Source organism: Lacerta agilis, chromosome 6 (genome assembly GCF_009819535.1).
Source record: "Lacerta agilis isolate rLacAgi1 chromosome 6, rLacAgi1.pri, whole genome shotgun sequence".
NCBI classification, from domain to species: domain Eukaryota; kingdom Metazoa; phylum Chordata; class Lepidosauria; order Squamata; family Lacertidae; genus Lacerta; species Lacerta agilis.
The window spans coordinates 80,513,220-80,532,127 of NC_046317.1; the positions used below are offsets into that span (position 1 = coordinate 80,513,220).

General features: G+C 46.4%; 1 protein-coding gene across 2 annotated transcripts in view; it reads left to right on the plus strand.

Annotated features, from left to right (window-relative positions):
* Positions 1 to 3,265: 3,265 nt before the first annotated feature.
* Positions 3,266 to 18,908, plus strand: part of CASS4 (Cas scaffold protein family member 4) — a 31,410-nt gene continuing 15,767 nt past the window's right edge. Inside the window, exon 1 of one of the 2 annotated variants that reach the window (XM_033153587.1) lies at positions 3,266 to 3,601. In XM_033153587.1, the coding sequence (XP_033009478.1) occupies positions 3,590 to 3,601 (12 nt within the window). In that variant the 5' untranslated portion in view covers positions 3,266 to 3,589. The remainder of the gene's footprint in view (positions 3,602 to 18,908) is intronic. The other variant, XM_033153585.1, reaches the window with a different exon arrangement.

Sequence of the window (18,908 nt, forward strand, 5' to 3'; positions counted from 1 at the left end):
AATTGGCTGGATGCCCTTCTTGATTGATCACCCATTCTTTGTCTTGTCTACAGATACGAATGAGGTTGCTTTGCAGTAGTCTGAGGCCTGCTGCGAGAAAATAATAATTGGGTACTGGCTTTTGCACTCATACATCGGAGTGAGACCCAGGGAATTTAATGGGAATTACTTGTGAGTAATCGAATTGGGTTGTTACTACTTAAATAGGGCTTTTGGGTGCCGTATTCAAAATCCTTATAATTTGTTATTTCAGTAATTTTTACAACCCATGAATAAAGGAGCTAGGTCACTGAGGTGCTTCTACTACCCTTGTTATTGACTTTCAGGGAAATTTTTAAGCATCCCTGTTCATTCCTGCATTTGAGATGTGGTAACTGTAAAATCATCAACTGAGAGTATGTGATTGGCCGCCCACGCCATGGACAAATAGGTGAAGCGCACCAAACATGAGTCTCCCAGCACCACCTTCTGAAAACAATTTTCCAGGAAGGACTGGAACCACCACAAAACAGTGCCACTGAGTTCCATCCCAGCCATGAGAACCAGAAGTATACCATGGCTGACGGTATTAAAAGCTGGTAAGAGGACTAACATGGCAACACTCCCCCCCCCCCCCCATCTTGCTCCCAGCATAAACTACCTACTAAGGCAGGCTTCCTCAACCTCGGCGCTCCAGATGTTTTGAGACTACAGTTCCCATCATCCTTGACCACTGGTCCTGCTAGCTAGGGATCATGGGAGTTGTAGGCCAAAAACATCTGGAGGGCCGAGGTTGAGGAATCCTGTACTAAGGGGACCAAAGCTGTCTCAGTCATATAAGTGGGCCTGAAACCAAATTGAAATGCCAAGCTGGCCCAGGACGTTTTGCTGCTTGAGGCGAAACAGAAAACAGCACTGGCCACTGAACTACCTTTCCCAAAGCCCACCGAAGCTTCCCCTCTGAAGGCGCCACCACCTGCAGCAGGGAGAGAAGGAGGCGGGTGACAAGCCAAGGGCGTGGTGAATGGCATGAACCCATATCTGCCACCTCTCCCAACTGTTCCCCAATCTGCTGCCTGAGGTGACCATGCCTCATGGGTGGGATGCCCTGTTGAAATGGCTCTAGATGAACCACACAGAGAGACCTAGAATGGAGATGCTGTCACATGCTCAAGCATTTTGGCCAAGAATGGAATATTGGAGGTTGGCTGGAAATTGCCCGACAGAGTTGGATTCAGATAGGTCTTACCAAGTCCTCCTTTGGGCCCAGTGGAATAGCTCCTCTCTGTTGTGGAGAGACATTGATCTCTCTCGTTACCCGCTAACTGATCCTTGCTTTATTGGAACTCGCTGGGACTTCCCTCGGAGCAGACAAACTCGTAATTTTGTTGGTAGCATTTTTCTCCTGCCCATCCCCTAACCTCCATCAAGAGACTCAAGTCTAGATTGCAACTGTGCTGTATATAAATCGTTTGGGGTGGAATCAGTATGTTCCCCAGTTCCTGGTGGCATTTCCAGCATCGTCCATCAAGAAAAATGCTGTTTTAAAATATGTGACTGTTATGTTGTCCCATTTTGGAAGTCAAGCACCTGATGTGCAAAGTTTTTTAAAAGACGCCTGCAGCTAACAAGTCAGGCTGTTCCTCCTATCATCTGTCTAAAATAGGAACCACAGGAAGATGAAGCAAAGCGAAAACATTGTGTCTTTTTCCTGTGTGTGGGTTATTTGCAGAAAGGCTGTCATGAGAACTTAATTCACTTTAAAACTTGAATCCCTTCTCTCGTGCTTTGGTCTGTGGCCTTGGAAATTCCCTTTTTCCAGGAACATTTGTTCATTTCCCCCCACTGAAGAATACTATTTTGGATCCTTTTTCTTGAAATACATATTTTGTGTCATACACAGAAGTTTGCAAAACGAAAGTTTGATGGCTGATGATGATATAGGAAGGGGCAACAGTTATTGATAACAACTATGGATAGAAATATTGGATATAACAGATTTGCAAAGGTAGGTCAGCAGAGAACAATGTGATGGAATTTAAGAGAGTAAAAGGTCAAGCCTAACGATGACTACTCAAAAGTAAGTTCTAGAGAGTTCACTGCAACTTACTCCCATGTAAGTGCGAGGTTGAAATCCAATGCACACTTTCCTGGGAATAAGCTACAGTGGAACTTTTGAGTAAGCATGTATAAAATTAATTTGTATCCTTCCAATACCCACACATATGAGAGTGGCTTACCTCTGAGTAGACATATATAGGATTGCACTGTAAGTCTGGTAGGATGCAATGAGGAAATCTAAATTATTATTTTATTGCCAATATGTTTAGAAAGAACAGGGCAGAAATGAACACAACTGCATTTGTCCTTGTACAGTGGCCTAAGAAAAACTGTTGAATAAATTCTCTTTGTAGTGGTTGTAGTTTGGAGTGCTCATGGTCACAGTTCCAGCCAGAGAACTATGCTCTCTTCTAACATGGGTTTTCTGTGGGGCAGGGGTCCCTCTCAAGAATCGGTCAGTCTTCTGTGGCCGCTGAGTCCCCATTGGATTGTTTCAGGGAATTTCCCTCTTTGATGGTTCTGGCCCCTCCCCAAAAGATTTTGCATACTTCTGTAAACCTAAGCCTGTCTTGAGTTAAAGGTAGTGCCATACTGGCACCTTAAATCGAATGTTTGCTATTGTGTGTGTGTGTGTGTGCATGCATTTTATTCTCAGAAATATTGTTTCTGTGAAAAGAGGAAGGTCTAATTCAAAAGACAAAGGGAAAGGGTGATGATGAGTAAAAGGAAGGGGGGCGGGGGCATTGCACAGAACCGGTGCATGTTAAAAAAGTGATTAAGCAGCAGATTCTAGCCAAGGAGACCAGATGGTCAATTTGAATAGCCGGGCCCCAGTGAAAGTATTTCATTTTCGTCGGGCTAATGTGCTTTGTTCTTTCCGATTCTCCTTCTCTGTGTGTGCCTCTAAAGCGATGTCATTACGAAGCCTTTGTTTTTGTAGTTTGAAGAGGGTTCACTGAGGCAGGACAGACAGTCTCGGTGGGTTGAGCACTGATAATTCAAAGCCGCCGCCATAGCCCAAGACCGAACCTTGAAACATCAGCTGGGGTCTTGCAACCCTGCTGGAAAAACACCCTCTAAATCTGCCCTGCTCAGATTTTATTTTATTTTTTGCATTATAGTCAGTGATGTGCTGTTTCTAAAGTGTTGGCGATCTAAGAACACTCTCTGTTTGGGCTTTTATTTCACCCCCTTCCTTTGCTCCCTTGACACTAGAGGCACCAAAATCCTCAGGGGTGGCGGAGATGGGATGTCCTCATTTGCATGGAGATAACTACAAGCCAATTGCTGCGCTGGAAGGGAATTTGCTGCGCGATTAAGCTCCTTGCCTTTCATCCCCGAGGGCTGCTCGCTTCACTCGAAAGCTCCTTCCCCATGCAAGGAGGCTGCACAAAAGGTCTGCAACGAAACCTTGCCATGCTGCAGACCAGCTTGATTTGACTGTTGTTTTTGACAACAGAAAAAAAGAGAGAGAGGAATAAGAGAGTCTTATCTGGGGGGTGCGGTTTGGATGATGGACAAATAGAGACTCCCCGCTGAAAACGGCAAAATGAAATTCAACGTGAGTATAGAGAACGTTTCCTTGAGCTCCGTTCTGTTTTCATGGGGATGGGGCATTGTTGTTTCTAAGCGGCATTTATTTGAAGATTTGTTTCATTTTTAAAATGAAATGGTTTTATATGGTGCATCTACACTTTTGGGGCATCTCCTCTGTAGATGCTGCCATTGTTTTACATGTCATTGGTGAATGCCGATACTTTAAAGTCACGCATCTCTCTGCCCTCACCCTTCCCCTACGATTCGGTCCATAAACGAACGTGCTTACTCAGATGTAAGTTCCACAGAGCTCAGTGGGGCTTCCTCTCTAGTAAGAGTTCTTAGGATTGCAGCTTTGGTTTCTGAAAAGACGAAAAGCTGATATATATGCAAGAACGGAGAGGAGGTTTGTGTGTGGTTGTTTTGGGGAGACAACTGCTCTTTGAATGCTCTTGCCCTCTTGTAGAAATGATACGCTGTAGTGATGGTGGGTGTTCAGTTTCTCCGTTTTACTTTGATAATCTTTTAGATGAGTTGAAAGGTATTTCTGAACATCTGTGGCAATCAGAAATGCCTAACCCAGCCACCCCTTATTTTGAGAAAGACTACTTGTAACTGCTTGGGAGGAAGATAGGAAGCTGCTGCCTGGTACAGCATCTTCAGACCACTGGTCCATCTAGCTCAGCACCGTATCGTCTGACTCTGTAGCAGCTCTCCAGGATTTCTGGGAGCAGCTTTCCCCAACTTTACCTGGAGACACTAAGGCTAGAACTTCTGAATTCAAGGCAGATGCTCTACCAGTGAACTGTGGTCCTGAATCTGTCCAAAGTGGCTCCAATATGGTCTTTCTTTCACATAGACCATTTGCTGGGTGGACCAACTACTGCTTGCAGTTTATTGATTAGTTGTTGCAAAGAATGAGTACAGGAAGCTGCCTTGTATTGAGCCTAGTATTAGTATTGAGCTTAGTATTGTCTTCACTGATTGGCAGTGGTTGTCTAGCCTTTCAGACAGAGTTCTCTCACAACTCTACCTGGAGATACTGGGGGTTCTACCCTCTCTCATAACTGTAGAACCCAGTGGAGGCTGGCACAGCTTCATGCTACCTCCACCGCTGACAGAGAAGTGGTGCTGGCATCAGGGCCAATTTCAGGCAAGATCACACCAATTTCAGGCATTATCTCACCCAAACCATACTAGATTTTGTGGAGTGTGTGAGATTTTGCGCTATTTCAGCACAATCACTGCTTTAGATGGTGAATTTACTAGAAACACCATTTACCTTCCCACTGGAGCGGTACCTATTTATCTACTTGCACTTTGACATGGTTTTGAACTGCTAGGTTGGCAGGAGCTGGGACTGAGCAACGGGAGCTCACCCTGTCACAGGGATTCGAACCACCGACCTTCTGATCAGCAAGCCCTAAGCTCTGTGGTTTAACCCATAGCACCACCCGCAACCTGCTACATAGATTTGTCTAAATTCAGGTTGATAGTGGAGTAGAAATTGTTTTAAAAGATTACCGGTATACCATGTCCTTCAGCAATTCTACTCCCAGGACACCTGAGAGATATTAATACATATTTTTGACAGCAAACGAGCATACAGTATTCAAATAATAGATAAAACATAGCTCTGAGGAAAACATATGAGTAGCAAAATAAATTTAAATAACACATTAAAAGGCATGTTAGAATGCAATGTCTTCACTTGGTTCGAGGCAAGTTTCTCAGGGTTGATTGTTTCAATAGATGGGAGATGAATAAAAAGACCCTCTTTTGATCACTTATAAGGCAGAGGTACTCAGGGAAGGGCCTCTGAAGATGACCTCAGTTATCTTTATCCTTACTATTATTTGTAAAAAAAATTATCCTGCCCATCCTCCCAGGGTGGAGCCCAGGGTGGCAAACAACAACAGTGAAAACATCAATAGTCCAATACAATTCCAATACAGATGCAGACTGGGAAAGATCTCAGTTTAAAAGGCTTGTTGAAAGTGGGAAGGTCTTCAGTAGGTACAGAAAAGGCAACAGAAATGTCTAATATTTAACAGGAAGGAATTCCAGAGGGCAGATGCCATAACACTAAAGGACAATTCCTACAGAATGAAACTCCTGATAACATGGTGTCTGCAGGAGGCTCTAGAGCACAAGTGATCAATGGGATATATAAGAGGTGAGACAATCTTCTTGTTGCAGTCCTGGTGGAATCCCCAAATGCTTCTTCCCAAGGATTCCGGGTGGCAGTGCAATTCATTTCATCTTTGGTAGAGGAAAGGTCTTTGGGAGCAGGAGCTAACTGCTCCAAGTCAATTGTGAGCATGTTGTCACACTATGGAGTGTAGCTGATTGGAGTTGTATTGGAGAATTAATTGGCAGGGATCTTGCTTGAATTCAAATCACACTGCAAAGGAAATATGGATCAACCAATGTTGACAGGTGGTCGAACCCACCTACTCATCAGAGTGGCTCGTTGGGGGTGCAGGATCTCGCCCACCAAGGATGAAAATATTTGCCACCCTAGCTGTACAGGTGTGTGGGTATTCATCACAGTGCCATTGTCCTGAGGACAGGAGCAGAGATTACAGTATTATGGTTGAGCACGAATTGGCAGGAACCAGGTGGATGACAAACCTGGTTGCTTGTAGCCCATTTTTGTGGGAGTTGTAGGTTTATAAAGCTTTTGGGCCAGAGGGAGGGGTGACTGGGGTGGAACATGGGGCTTGGCCTGCTGGGCACAGTCCCTCTACCCCATCATGTGTTGATTTAACCCTTAAGTGGAATGCCTGAATAGAGCTCAAGTGATGCTCTGAAGGTGTGAGAGTGGAGCATGGGGAAATGTACCGAGTCAAGCTATTAGTCCATCTAGCTCACTGCTGTCTATGCTGATTGGCAATGACATTCCAGTATTTGAGATAGGGCTCTCTCCCAGCCCTACCTGGAGATGTCAGGGGTTGGGGAGATGCTCTACCACTGAGCTACAGCCCTTTCTCAACTGCTTCAAGTACACTGCTTTCCCACAGAGAACTCATGTGCAACATCAAGTGATAACTCATTTAATGATAAGATGCCAATTGATGCACATGCATATATGTACATGCATGTGTAAATCAGCCCTATACTGCCTTTCTCAGCTTGCCTTCCTCTACCTGTATGGTGCTGAATTTTTCTGAATCATTGATCCATCCAGTCCAATAGTGTCTATTTTGATTGGCAGCCTCTCTCCATGGCTCCAGGCTTGCTCTGATAAATTTAACTGGTCATACAGGTGATCTATGTATATGTTTGAAATGTGGGAAGCTCCAGGTAGGTTTGGATTAGGAAATGACACAGGGAAGGACCTGTTTTACCTGGTACAAGGCAAATTCTTGCATGGCCTGAAGGCAGGCAGGCAAAGGAACAGTTTAGTAGGAATTAAGGCAGGGAAAGAATAAAATAAACTACTCAGCTTGCAACAATTGATTGAGATGGAGCCAGTTATTGGATTCCAGGAAAACAACAAGAACTCTTCAGACTTTATCAGCAGGTAGAAAATGCTCCCATCAATCCATAGCAAATAAAAGGCAGAATCTGGAAATGTTCCACAGAGGCAAAAAAATTAATTGTTTATGTTAGAAGGAATGAGATTGCTTGAATCTGGGAATTTAGAATCATTGATTCAAAGGACGCATAGGCAAACTCCGGCCCTCCAGATGTTTGGGACTACAATTCCCATCATCCCTAACCACTGTTAGCTAGGGATGATGGGAATTGTAGTCTCAAACATCTGGAGGGCCGGAGTTTGCCTATGCCTGATTTAGAGGATGTCAAGAGTCTTTGGGCCAAGTGTTGCTAAGTATCGGACATCCCCAACAAAAAATGATAAATACATTTAAAAACACTGGATTTAAATGTAATCAATCGGCCAAATGGCAAAATACATGTGGAATTTTGGTGCAGCTCCACTCTTGAAGCTGTCACCAGTGTTCATCAGCAACTACAGACAATAGTGGCACCCGAGATCATTTTCCATCATTGAATCACATCTGCCTGCTTGAATATTGAGCCTATATTTGTTATGAGTTACCAGCTTCTGCAGCCACAGCAGGCGTTGTGATACTCCAGCAGTTTGACTTCACCTCCGGAGATGCATTCCATTGTCTCTTGAGGCAGATGGATTACAACAACAACAACAACATACCTCTTGTTAAGGCACATTAGAAATTTAAATAACTCTTTAAAAACACATTGCTGGCCAAGTTGATATTCTAGCAGATAACCTCCTTTCAAAGTCAGTTTCCGGTTCGGAATAAAGTTCTTGCTGATTTCAACATGGAGCTGTCACTTCTCCCACTGTGCCAGGGATATATCTCAGTGGCCATAGGGATGGTTGGGCTCTTACATGAAAAACAAAATCTGCTAGGAGGTTCAGAGGACAGGAAGGGCCAGATCTTGAATATGTGGTTATGATATCCACCCCTGTAGTAGGAATATATTTGAGGCTCATTTTGCTGGTTGGCACAGGAACTGCTAAAGCTTTGAAAAGGCTGAAAGAAGTTCAACACTCACCAATTACTCTCCAGCACTGTCTTTCTGTGGATATGTAAATGACCACTATACTGCAGTCCTGACTCCCTTGCTTCAACAAAACAGAGCAGCAGATAGTATTGTCAGGGGCGGGGCGGGGGGCGGTCCGCCCTGGTACCACCCTGGGGAGGGTGACACTCTGGGGGCAGACCCCACCCCTGCGATCGAGCGTGGCAACTTTTAAAAGGCTGCAGCACGCGAACAGCAGCACAGCATCTGTGCTGCTGTTCACTCGCTGCAGCCTTAAAGGTTGCCGCACCGCACAGAAGGGTTGCCGGCGATCGCGCCTGCCATCTTGGGTGGACATGCGCAGTCCACCCAAGATGGCGGGCACGATTGGCCAGCACCCCTTTCGACCGCTGCAGCCTTAAAATGCAGTGCTGCTGTTCGCCCGCTGCTACCTTAAAATGCAGCGCGGCGCGGCCCAGTGCCGGTCAGAAGCGGTGCCGGCCGATCGCGCCCGTCATCTTGGGTGGACTGCTCATGTCCACACATGCGCAGTCCACCCAGGAGGCTGTGCACGTGTCGTGATGTCACGACACGCGCGCGGAGAGGGGTGCCTGTCAAGTTTGCCGCCCTGGGCGGCAGATTTGCTCCCTCTGCCCCTGAGTATTGTCCATGGCAGATGGCAGGGTTAGGGGGACCCATGGCCTTCCAGGTGCTGCAGGACTTTAGCTCCCATCATCCCTCACCACTGACCATGCTGGCTGGGGCTGTTGGGAGTTGGAGTCCAAGAACATCCAAAAGAGGTATGGCTTCCCCACCCCTGATCTAAGGTTTTTAAAACCAAGCAGGTATTTTAACAGCACTTGCCATACTGCAGCCAAAACGGCAATACAGGTCACATCCACATCAAGCATTTAAAACAACCTTATAAAACTTGAAGAGCCGTGGCTTCCCCCAAAAGAATCTGGGGGCTGCAGCTTTAATCTTAAGGGTCTCCAAACAGTTCTTGGCACCTTTAACAAACTTCAGTTCCCAGGATCCCATGACTGTTAAAGTGGCGTGAACATGCTTCTAATGTTGATGTGGCTGGGTTTGCACAGCAAGAGCCCGATTTCTCATTCTTTCGTTCCTCCTGAGCTGTCAGCATGCTGCGTGAGTCACTGCCGCTGAACCAGGTTGAAAAGGGAAATGAGAGGCGGGGAAAAATAACATGACAAAGTGGAAGATGCACCGGAGCAGAGGCAGAGCTGAAAGGGCAGGTCTTCCTCTCGCTGGGTATGAAATGCATTCATTTCCTTTGCCTGCAAGTGCGGTTGCCATGGTCTGCACAACAAGACCTCAAACAGTCCCGTGGATAACCGTGGCCAAGGAGCACTCTCTGAATATGCCAAGCAATGCTTGGTGCTGGGGCCATCTTTCCAGCAGCCTTTGAGGTGGAAAGGCTAGCTCAGGGGGTCAAACCTCTGTGTCTAGAGCTGAAATTCAGGTTTGATCTGAAGAGGGGGGACAGTGCCGGATTTAGGGCAGTGTGGGCGGTTCCCCTACACAGGACACCAAGCCAAGCAGGTGTGAAACTGAGAAGATCCATAATTGAGAAGATCCATTTGGCCTCACACAGGGCACTATATTATGAAAGATTATCAAAGTCCACCTGGTGGGGAAACAGGGAGCAAATATGCAACTATGTGTCCTCTCATTTTCTCTTATTTGGTAATGTGGCGCTGTGGGTTAAACCGTAGAGCCTAGGGCTTGCTGATCAGAAGGTTGGAGGTTTGAATCCCCGCAATGGGGTGAGCTCCCGTTGCTCGGTCCCAGCTCCTGCCCACCTAGCAGTTTGAAAGCACGTCAAAGTCAAGTGGATAAATAGGTACCGCTCCAGCGGGAAGGTAAACGGCGTTTCCGTGCACTGCTCTGGTTTGCTAGAAGCAACTTACTCATGCTAGCCACATGACCCAGAAGCTGTACGCCAGCTCCCTCGGCCAGTAATGCGAGATGAGCACCGCAACCCCAGAGTCGGACACGACTGGACCTAATGGTCAGGGGTCCCTTTACCTTTTTTAAGTGGCCCCCAGGTTTACCTGTGTTTTGCCTCCTTGTTTTTTACCTGCTCGACCTGTATATTTGGTAATAAATGAGCATTACAAAAAACGCCACAGGACTTCAGCAACTTCTTACTCACAGGAAAATGATCCTGTAAAGATGCCATTGCAGGCAAGAGCTCTAAAGAAGGGCGGGGGGGGGGAGACACTTACCTGTTAAAACTTTTTGATATGAGGTTAAATGTGCAGGTACTGAAAAAAGAAAGAAAAATGATAGAATACTCTTAAATAATAATAGCACAGTTCTAAACTAAGAGAAAGAAAAGACAAACATTAAAGAGAACTTAAAAAGCAGTATTCGACTCACTGAGTAATGTCCTTAGATGAAGTTGAATTAAGACAAACAGAATACATGGGCCTGAGCTGGGAATTGTAGCTCTGGAAGGGATCTCCTAACAGCTCTCAGCACCCTTAACAAACTACAGTTCCCAGGATTCTTTTGGGGAGCCTATCTGTTTGAAGTGGTATGGTACTGCTTTAAGCATATATGGTAAAGTGCTCTGCCTGTTTTTCAGAGTCCTGAGTGCTGCCAGTTTTCCTTCTGTGAAAGGGTCATTCTGTGGTGCCTACAACCATTTCTTAATGATTTCCAAATGTGCTCCTGGGCCCCCAAAGGGACGCCTGAAGTGGGGTTTCAATGCTGCATTGCATTTGGTTCTCAAATCCTCTTCTCCTTTGCCCTGCAAGCAAAGTTGACGAATTGACAAGACGGGTAAATTTTTTGCCTTGCTAGTAGCGGGTACTAAAAATATACAGAACCCTCAAGCAACGAGGAGGAAGTTGTGTTTTCACAAGATAGTACCTTCTCAAAGCAGATGGGAAGTGTGACTCTAAGGGGAAATGCAGAATGCTCAGATAGACTCAAATAGATTTTGAAGGGACACTGAAGTACCGGTAAGTCTTTTTCAAGAGTGTCTATACACAACCATTTTCTTATTCATTCATTCAACAGGATTTGTGTTTAGTCGTGTCTGACTCTTCGTGACCCCATGGACCAGAGCACGCCAGGCACACCTGTCTTCCACTGCCTCCCGCAGTTTGGTCAAACTCATGTTAGTAGCTTCAAGAACACTTTCCAGCCACCTCATCCTCTGTCATCCCCTTCTCCTTGTGCCCTCCATCTTTCCCAACATCAGGGTCTTTTCCAGGGAGTCTTCCCTTCTCATGAGGTGGCCAAAGTACTGGAGCCTCAGCTTCAGGCTCTGTCCTTCCAGTGAGCACTCAGGGCTGATTTCCTTAAGAACGGATAGGTTTGTTCTTCTTGCAGTCCATGGGACTCAAGAGTCAACAGGATTTTGATACCGCCAAATCACCAAAAACCTCTAAGCAGTTTGCATAGAACTTTATAAAATATTCACTAAAAATACTGATGAATCCAAACAATAAAAATAAGTTGATTTTCAAAGTATAATCAGCAGATAATATCACATGTCTAAATTACCTTTCTGGGTGGGCTTTTGTAAGCATTTTTTTTTAGGATGTGCCAAAAACAATACAGCAATGGTGCCTGCCGATTATCAATGAGCAGGGAGTTCCAGCGTGTAGGTGCTGCTACACTGAAAGACTGATCCCATGCAAGTGTTGAATGAACGTTATATAGTTATTGCATCAGTAGTTTATTATGCAGGCCTGGTCCTGCCATTGGGTAGAGTGAGGCTGTTGCTTCAAGAGTCAGGTGCTGCAGGATGGGAAGGCATGGCATCAGGTTGGAGGACAGAGCCTTGTGTTCCACATAGGCTGCCCTGTATCTTCTCAAGCTGTTTTGCTGCCCTTAGATATGGGGAGAATGTTTTTCCATCATCAGGGTCAATGTAAGATTCAACTGCCATTCTGGTTGGCTTCTGTATTTGGGAATGCAGGGGGTTTGGGGTGATGTTATCTTGTTCACTTACCTTGCGGCAGCATTTTTGGGGGGAGTATCCCTGAAACAGAAGGTTGATGCCTATTGATTGTATTTTCAGCTTGCCTCACATTAAGGCATTCGCTAAGCATACCATGATCCTCCTTCTAGCTTTTATGATGGGCTTCTGGACCCTTGATTGATTGATTGATTGATTGATTGTTCATTTCATTTCATTTCTATACCACTTTATATTTTTAAGAAAAACATCTCAGTGCTGTTTACAGCACATTAAAACATTATTATTAATAATTTTAATAATAATTATTATATTATTATTATTTAATAATAATTAACTGACATTTTCAGAAGGTAAAATTAAAATTCTTTGGTTTTCCAAAAGCAGTATGTGTGCTTCTTCATCACACATAGACTTAGCAAGCTAAATGTTTTCCAGTCACAAAAATAATAGCAGATTTGAATTCGTCACTCCCAAAAGCATCTTTTTAAGATTAAATTTCACCCCCTAAAATGACACACCAGTGTTACTCTTTGAACCTGGTACAATGAGATAGTTCTCATATCCTTAACCGGTTTGGGTCATTTGTGTTCTCTTAGGATGAGCTTGTTAGAGGTATTCAGAATGTCTCACTAAGATTCATTGATGCTGAACTTGGTACCCAGAATTAAAGCAAATTATTTATCCCCTTTTCTCTTTTGGTGATGCATTTCCTCTTTTTTGGGGTGATAGGTAAGTGGTCAGCCTATGCTTTATTGATTTGAAATAATCTACAAATCTTGCATTGCAGGCTTCAAGTCTGAATAGCGGGCTAAATTCTGTTCTTTACTCTCTCTCTTTTTCTTGAGCTATTTGCATGCTGTCTTGGAACTATGCTGATTTAGGGCAATTTATTTGTTTTTAAATAATTTCATCATGCACTTCCTCTTTGGACTTGGATGGGTGACTCAATGCTTTGTTAAGCAGAAGAAAACTCCCTTTGCTAGCCTTATTTTTGCTTGCTTCTTCTAAATGTGCTCAGGAGCTGCAAGAAAAGCTTCTGCAGCCCTCCCTCCAAGCCTTGAAATGACAGGGCAACTGATATTCTGCTGCCTCTTTGCCTATCCTCAGGCCCAGCCAACATGGCCAAAGATGTATGGACCATATGGAGAATCACTGGCTACCCACCCCTGTTCTGTAGTAATACTGTACAGGTGAAAAGAAAATAGTAAAACACCAGGCTTTGCCCTAACCCAACCTATTGTTGTGAGTTGTCTGTGTGTGTGTGTGGGGGGGGGGTTATACCTGAGAGCCTCCTAATTTCTGGATCCAGTAAGGATTCAATTGTTGGAAGTCCCAGACCAGCTTCTTGGTAATGGCCCCCTAAGTATGTGTCGCTATGGAAGCAAAGGAAGCTGCTCTGGGCCAGAGGGAAGCTCCCTGGCTCTTGGTACTTAGAAGGACAAAGTTTTGTGAGAGAGAGCTAGAAGCAGGCTGCAGGCAGGGTTGCCACCCATCCTAAGAAAAATGGGATTGTCCCCTTTTTTGGACTAAAGTGTCCTTCGACCCATTTGGACTCCTTTTTCCCCATATTAGAGCTCCTCCTCAAAACTGCACAGGCAGAAGGTAGCAGGGCCGGTGCGTCCATTAAGGCGAACTAGGCAATTGCCTAGGGCACCAAAATGGAGGGGACGCTGGCCAGGCTTTGGCGGGGGGGGGGGGCGGGGGCGGGCGAGCAGCAGCTTCTCCGCTACAGCAGAGAATCTACTGTTTGCCTCTCCACCACCCCACTTCCCACTAAAGCAGGATTTGGCGGGGAGCGCCAGAAACCCTAGCACCGGTCCTGGAAGGTAGGTGTAGTGGAAAGTGAGAGAGTGAGTTTGCATGGGCAGGGCAGAGGATGGGTCCAGTTCATTAGATTGGTTGGCATTACCCGCCTGCCCTTGGTTCCTGTCACTGTCCTTGCCACTGCTGTATTATCCTTCCCAAGTGCTGCAGCATCCCCTCCCTTCCTTGACACCATCATGCACCATCAGGCATGAGAGGGAGGGAGGTGGCCAGCCCAAAATGGAGGCTAAGTTGCTGTTGGTGCAGTCAGCGGTGTCTTATCCATAGAGGCTATTGGCGTGGGGCATTGGGGCCCCAAGTTCTGGAGGGCGCCAGGGAAGAGGCAGAGGCATCAGCTCGCCCGCCTCCGCCATGCCGTGTAGAAGCAAAACTGCGCCCGGAGCCTCTGTCTGCCATGGCCACCACGGCACGAAGCAGCCAGCTGAGTCGGGAGGCACCGCAGCCAGCCTCCGCCTCTTCCCCGCCGGAGAAGCTGCCCTCCAGCCACTGCCCGCCTCCTCCAGCCCTGCTGGCAGCACCGTCCTCCCTATAAAAAGTGCACAACTCTGGGAAACCGGGGGGGGGGGGTTCTGGAGGGAGCTTTGCACCACAGCACCGGATATGCTTAAGATGGCCCTGGGTGCAGTCGATCAGGCACTCGAGCGACAACAGGGAGAAGGGGGAAGGAGTGACCTCCTCTCCCTCCTTTGCCGCTTCCTTCCTTCCTTCCCGCTGGTGCTCCTCCTCAGCTGCCAGCCACCGGTCTAGCATGGTACAGATTCATTGAATGGCCCTGAGTTCTAGTATGATGAGAGTGGGGAGTTCATGCTCTCTATGAACTTCCCAAACCCATGAACTTGTCTAATCATTTTACAAAGCCATCTAGCCTAGTGTCCGTCATTGCACAACTTCCCCTGTTGCATCACACATTTTTTTGACGCTGAGTTAAATTCCCATGGGTGGGATATGAATGTACATAGGCTTTGTCTGGAGAGACGCCCGATGTGGCACTTGGCTAGATCAAGAATTCCTTTTTAATTGCCAAAATAGAACAGAATGTTGGGGGTGTAATAACTGAAATTAGAAACGGGTTGGTTTGAAGCCCTTTGCTACGCAAGGTAAGCAGGACTGCTCCCGCCTGTCTATGACAGCTGTCTGGGCAGTCGGCAAAGCACAGTGCTGCCAAGCCAGGCATTAAAAGACATCCATTGTTCCCAGGCCATCACTGCGAATGAAACCAATGTTATCAACAACAGGTTGCTTTCATCCTCTGAGCTGGCAAACGCATGTCTTCCCCCTGATGCTCCAGAGCAGCTGTTTCTTTTCAGCAAATGTTGTGGATAAAAATACGAGCCTTGTGTTCCTTGTGCACTGTGCCTCTGTGCCTGGGACTTGCCATTCGGGTGACAAATTCTTCGCACCCCTGGGTGAAATTGGCACAGTGAGGAGTGCCTGCGGTTTACCTCCTGTTTTGCTGTGGAAGCTCTGGAATTTGTCACGCTGCCACCTCAGCCCATACCATGCCCTGGCTCCAGGAGCAACGCTGGCCCTCAAAACAGGGCTACATCTGATCTTTTCGACATCCAGAGTGTGTTCCCAGATCCCACCTCTCCAGGAAACAATGCTGGGGAGGGGTTAAGAGTAGTTGTGGACAACTGTAAGTCATGATCGCTCAGATAGACTGCTCTTGCTCAGCAGTTGTTGTGCAATAAACCTGCACTTTGCTGCTGCCTTGTGTTTACATATGTCCAGTGTTCGCCTTCCTTAGTAGCACTGATTGCTTGATGTGCGTTACTGTCACAGGAACGCTGAGGAGCTACAACAGTGCCTGGCCTGTTGACTTCTCTGAGCCTTGGGAACCTGATTAATTTGTTCTATGCCAAAAAGAAAATATCGCCCAGTTTAACATTAGTTTAATAGGCACAATATATTGCATTCCTGTCCAGGTTGCAGCAGGGCTAATCCTGCTATCATACTGAGTACAAAGAGAAATGGCGGGTGGTATTCAGCATCACACTATGGTTGGTTGTAAATTGCTTTGGGTTGCCTGGGCCAGATAAAGCAACTAACAAATTTAACAGGTGATGATGATGATGAACGTTCCGTCTGTGCAAGTATTGCAGTTTTCCATGTGGAACAATCCCCCTCTCCTCCTGCTGCATACTGTTTTGGGGTTTCTCCTGACCACCCAACAAACCAGTTTCAGGGGGCATGAAGAAGTGGGGTAGAAGCCCCATTGCAGAAGTAGAAGTCCTTGCACAGGGCTCACGCTGGTGGAGCTTGTTAGGTGAATCCCATCCGGTGAGACGATTTGTGTTGCTTGTCACCGATCGCATCACAAGCAATGTCCAAGAGATGCCAGTTGCTTGGCCCTGTGACTGGGTGCCTCGGGCTGTGGGTGCCATGCAGCGTGCATGGCCCTGGCACCGAAATTTGTGGGTGCCCGGCCTCTTCGTTACAGAATTTGGTGGGTGCTCGGGCACCCAAGGCCCCAGGGAGCTGGCACCTATGCACCTCCAGTATCTTCTACACCAGGGATAGCCAATGTTGTACCTCCATATGTTGTTGGACCCATCAACCCAGCCAGCGTGACGAGTGGCCATGGATGATGGGAGTTGTAGTCCTAGAACATCCAGATGGCATCACATTAACTACTGATACTCAACACAGCAGTCACAGGGTATGAACAAAAGGGGTGAGGCCTTCAGCGGTTCCCCCCACTTTGTATGACTCCTGGGTAACTTTGTAATCTGAGAGGAAAGCATCAAGCTCTCCGAAGACCTCAGGAATAAACTAGACGTGATGGCGCAGTCACATGTATTTTATACATGCATCTGTCCTGTAAGCACATAAAATAGAGGTGGCCAGTTCTGCTGTTTACATGAATAGGATCATGTGGGGGAGTGAAGTGAAACCTGCCTCCCCCGGGACTTTGCTGTCCCCTGTTGCATTAACCAACTTCCTCCCAGCCCCACTCTATCGTAGCATCATGAGACAGGCTTAAAGCAGCAGAGCGTGTCAAAGTACTGTGGGTGTGGATGACTGCCCCGTAATGTCTACTCTGGTAAATAAGTGTCAGACTTTGGCCTAAACCAGAGATGTTTCATCGCTGGGATCTAGTTCTAGCACAGGTAGAGTAGGGCTCCCAAATCCAGAAGTTCTTGGTGGATGTTGCTTGAGGATGGGGTGGGGACGAGGTTCTGGAAGGGGCAGGTTGGGACTGAATAGAGCCAAGACACCATATAGGCCGATGGGTAGGTTCCAGATCAACGCAAGGGAACCCAGTGTGTGTGGCTACTCAATCAGACAAATTGTTCTGAGCAAAGAGCCAAGTCTAGAACAACAGCTACCTAGAGCCAGCCAGGCTGCTATTGGTTCCTCAGATCACCTGGCTCAGCTGAGATTTTGGGCCACTAAACACTCTTTTGTTTTGGTGGTGTGGCACAGGGAAGATGTTCAGGCCAGTAAATGCTTCACCTTGGGCTGTCCTCTTCACCTTTTCGTTTCCCTCTTCTCACAGTGGGATTCTTACTTTCTGCACATGGATATCTTCATTCCTGTTCTCACGTTCTGTTCTGGTTTCACTGCAGTCATGCAGTTTACTCTTTGGATTAGAGAAAACTGTAGGGATAGGGGAGAAATTTGGTCCTGCCTCCATTACTGCAAACCTACCTAATTCCCACTTCCCAAAACAATTCACAGACTGAAACACAGCTTTCCTTTGAAATTTTGAAGTTTTCCAACCGAAAACATCAATTTGTTTGAATGATTCTGTGACTTGAAAACAGAGAATATGCATGTTGTATTGCTACCCAAGAAAAGCATTTTTATAAAACCTTTTTTTTAAGTGCACATTGTGCATGTGTTAGTGAAATTCATTATATTAAGGGAAATGGCAAGCACATTAATTAGGATAAACTTGTAGTAAAATGCTGGTAAATGTTCGTGAATTTAAGACCGGGGGGAAATGAGAAAGTAAGAAAATCTGACCCTGGCAACTTTATCATTCCTAGGCCAGAGTGAAGCAGGATTTACAACGGGGCAATCACATTTGGTGATACGACCTGCCATATGCACAACCAGATCAGTTTGAAGGGGGAATAAAGCTGATAGATGAATAAAAGGAGTGGGATAATGGCTATGGGGTGAATGATTTTGCAGAAGATTTATCTGTCAAACATGAAGGATATTGTGGTCTTGTGAAATGCTAGCTTTCACCTGCAGGTGGCGGTTGACAGGTGCTTCCTTCCTCTTTGAAACACAGGAGGAGTAGAGAAGTGACATTGTGGGGCAAACATTCGCCTTAGAAACAGACAGCGCAGGAAATTGTTAGCACTCACTGCCTTACACTGCCTTCCGTCCCAAATAAGTGTCCGTAGCACTATGTCAGAGGGAGAGAACCTCACATGACCCCTCCAGGTCTTCTGTCTGTCCCTTGGCACTCTCCCCAAACCCCCTCTCTGCAGGCTACATTCGCCACCATCCCTGCTCCACACCCTCTCCATAAGGGCTTTTGCCTGGCTGGAATGTGGCGGAGGAAGGATGAGTGTGTGTGATTAAACCTCTGGCTTTTGCATGGCTTGAATGTAGCATACCCTCCAACATTCCTCCGATGAAAATGGGGACATCCCATTCCATCATGATAATTTCACTATTTATACCCCCACACATCTTACTGGGTTGCCCCAGTCACTCTGGGCAGCTTCCAACATATATTAAAAACATAATAGGGTTGCCTTCCGACGGTTCGGGGGGTCAGATAACTCCATACCTTCCAACCTCTTCAAATGAAAATAGGGGTGTCCTAAGGAAAAGTGGGCCGTTCCAGGATCAAATTAGAAGCCGGGGCGGCTTCTCTAAATCAGGGATGTCCCTGGAAAATAGGGACACTTGGAGGGTTTGATGTAGCCTACTGTCCAAAGGTAAGAGTTGTGTCCATTGCTCCACCTACTTCTGTGTCTGGCCCAAGCAACAGCTGATATGTAGCTCCCAGAAAGTTCCATAAAAGGGAATGTATGGAAGCCCCATACAAGGGCCTTCAGGCTGAAACCTGTCT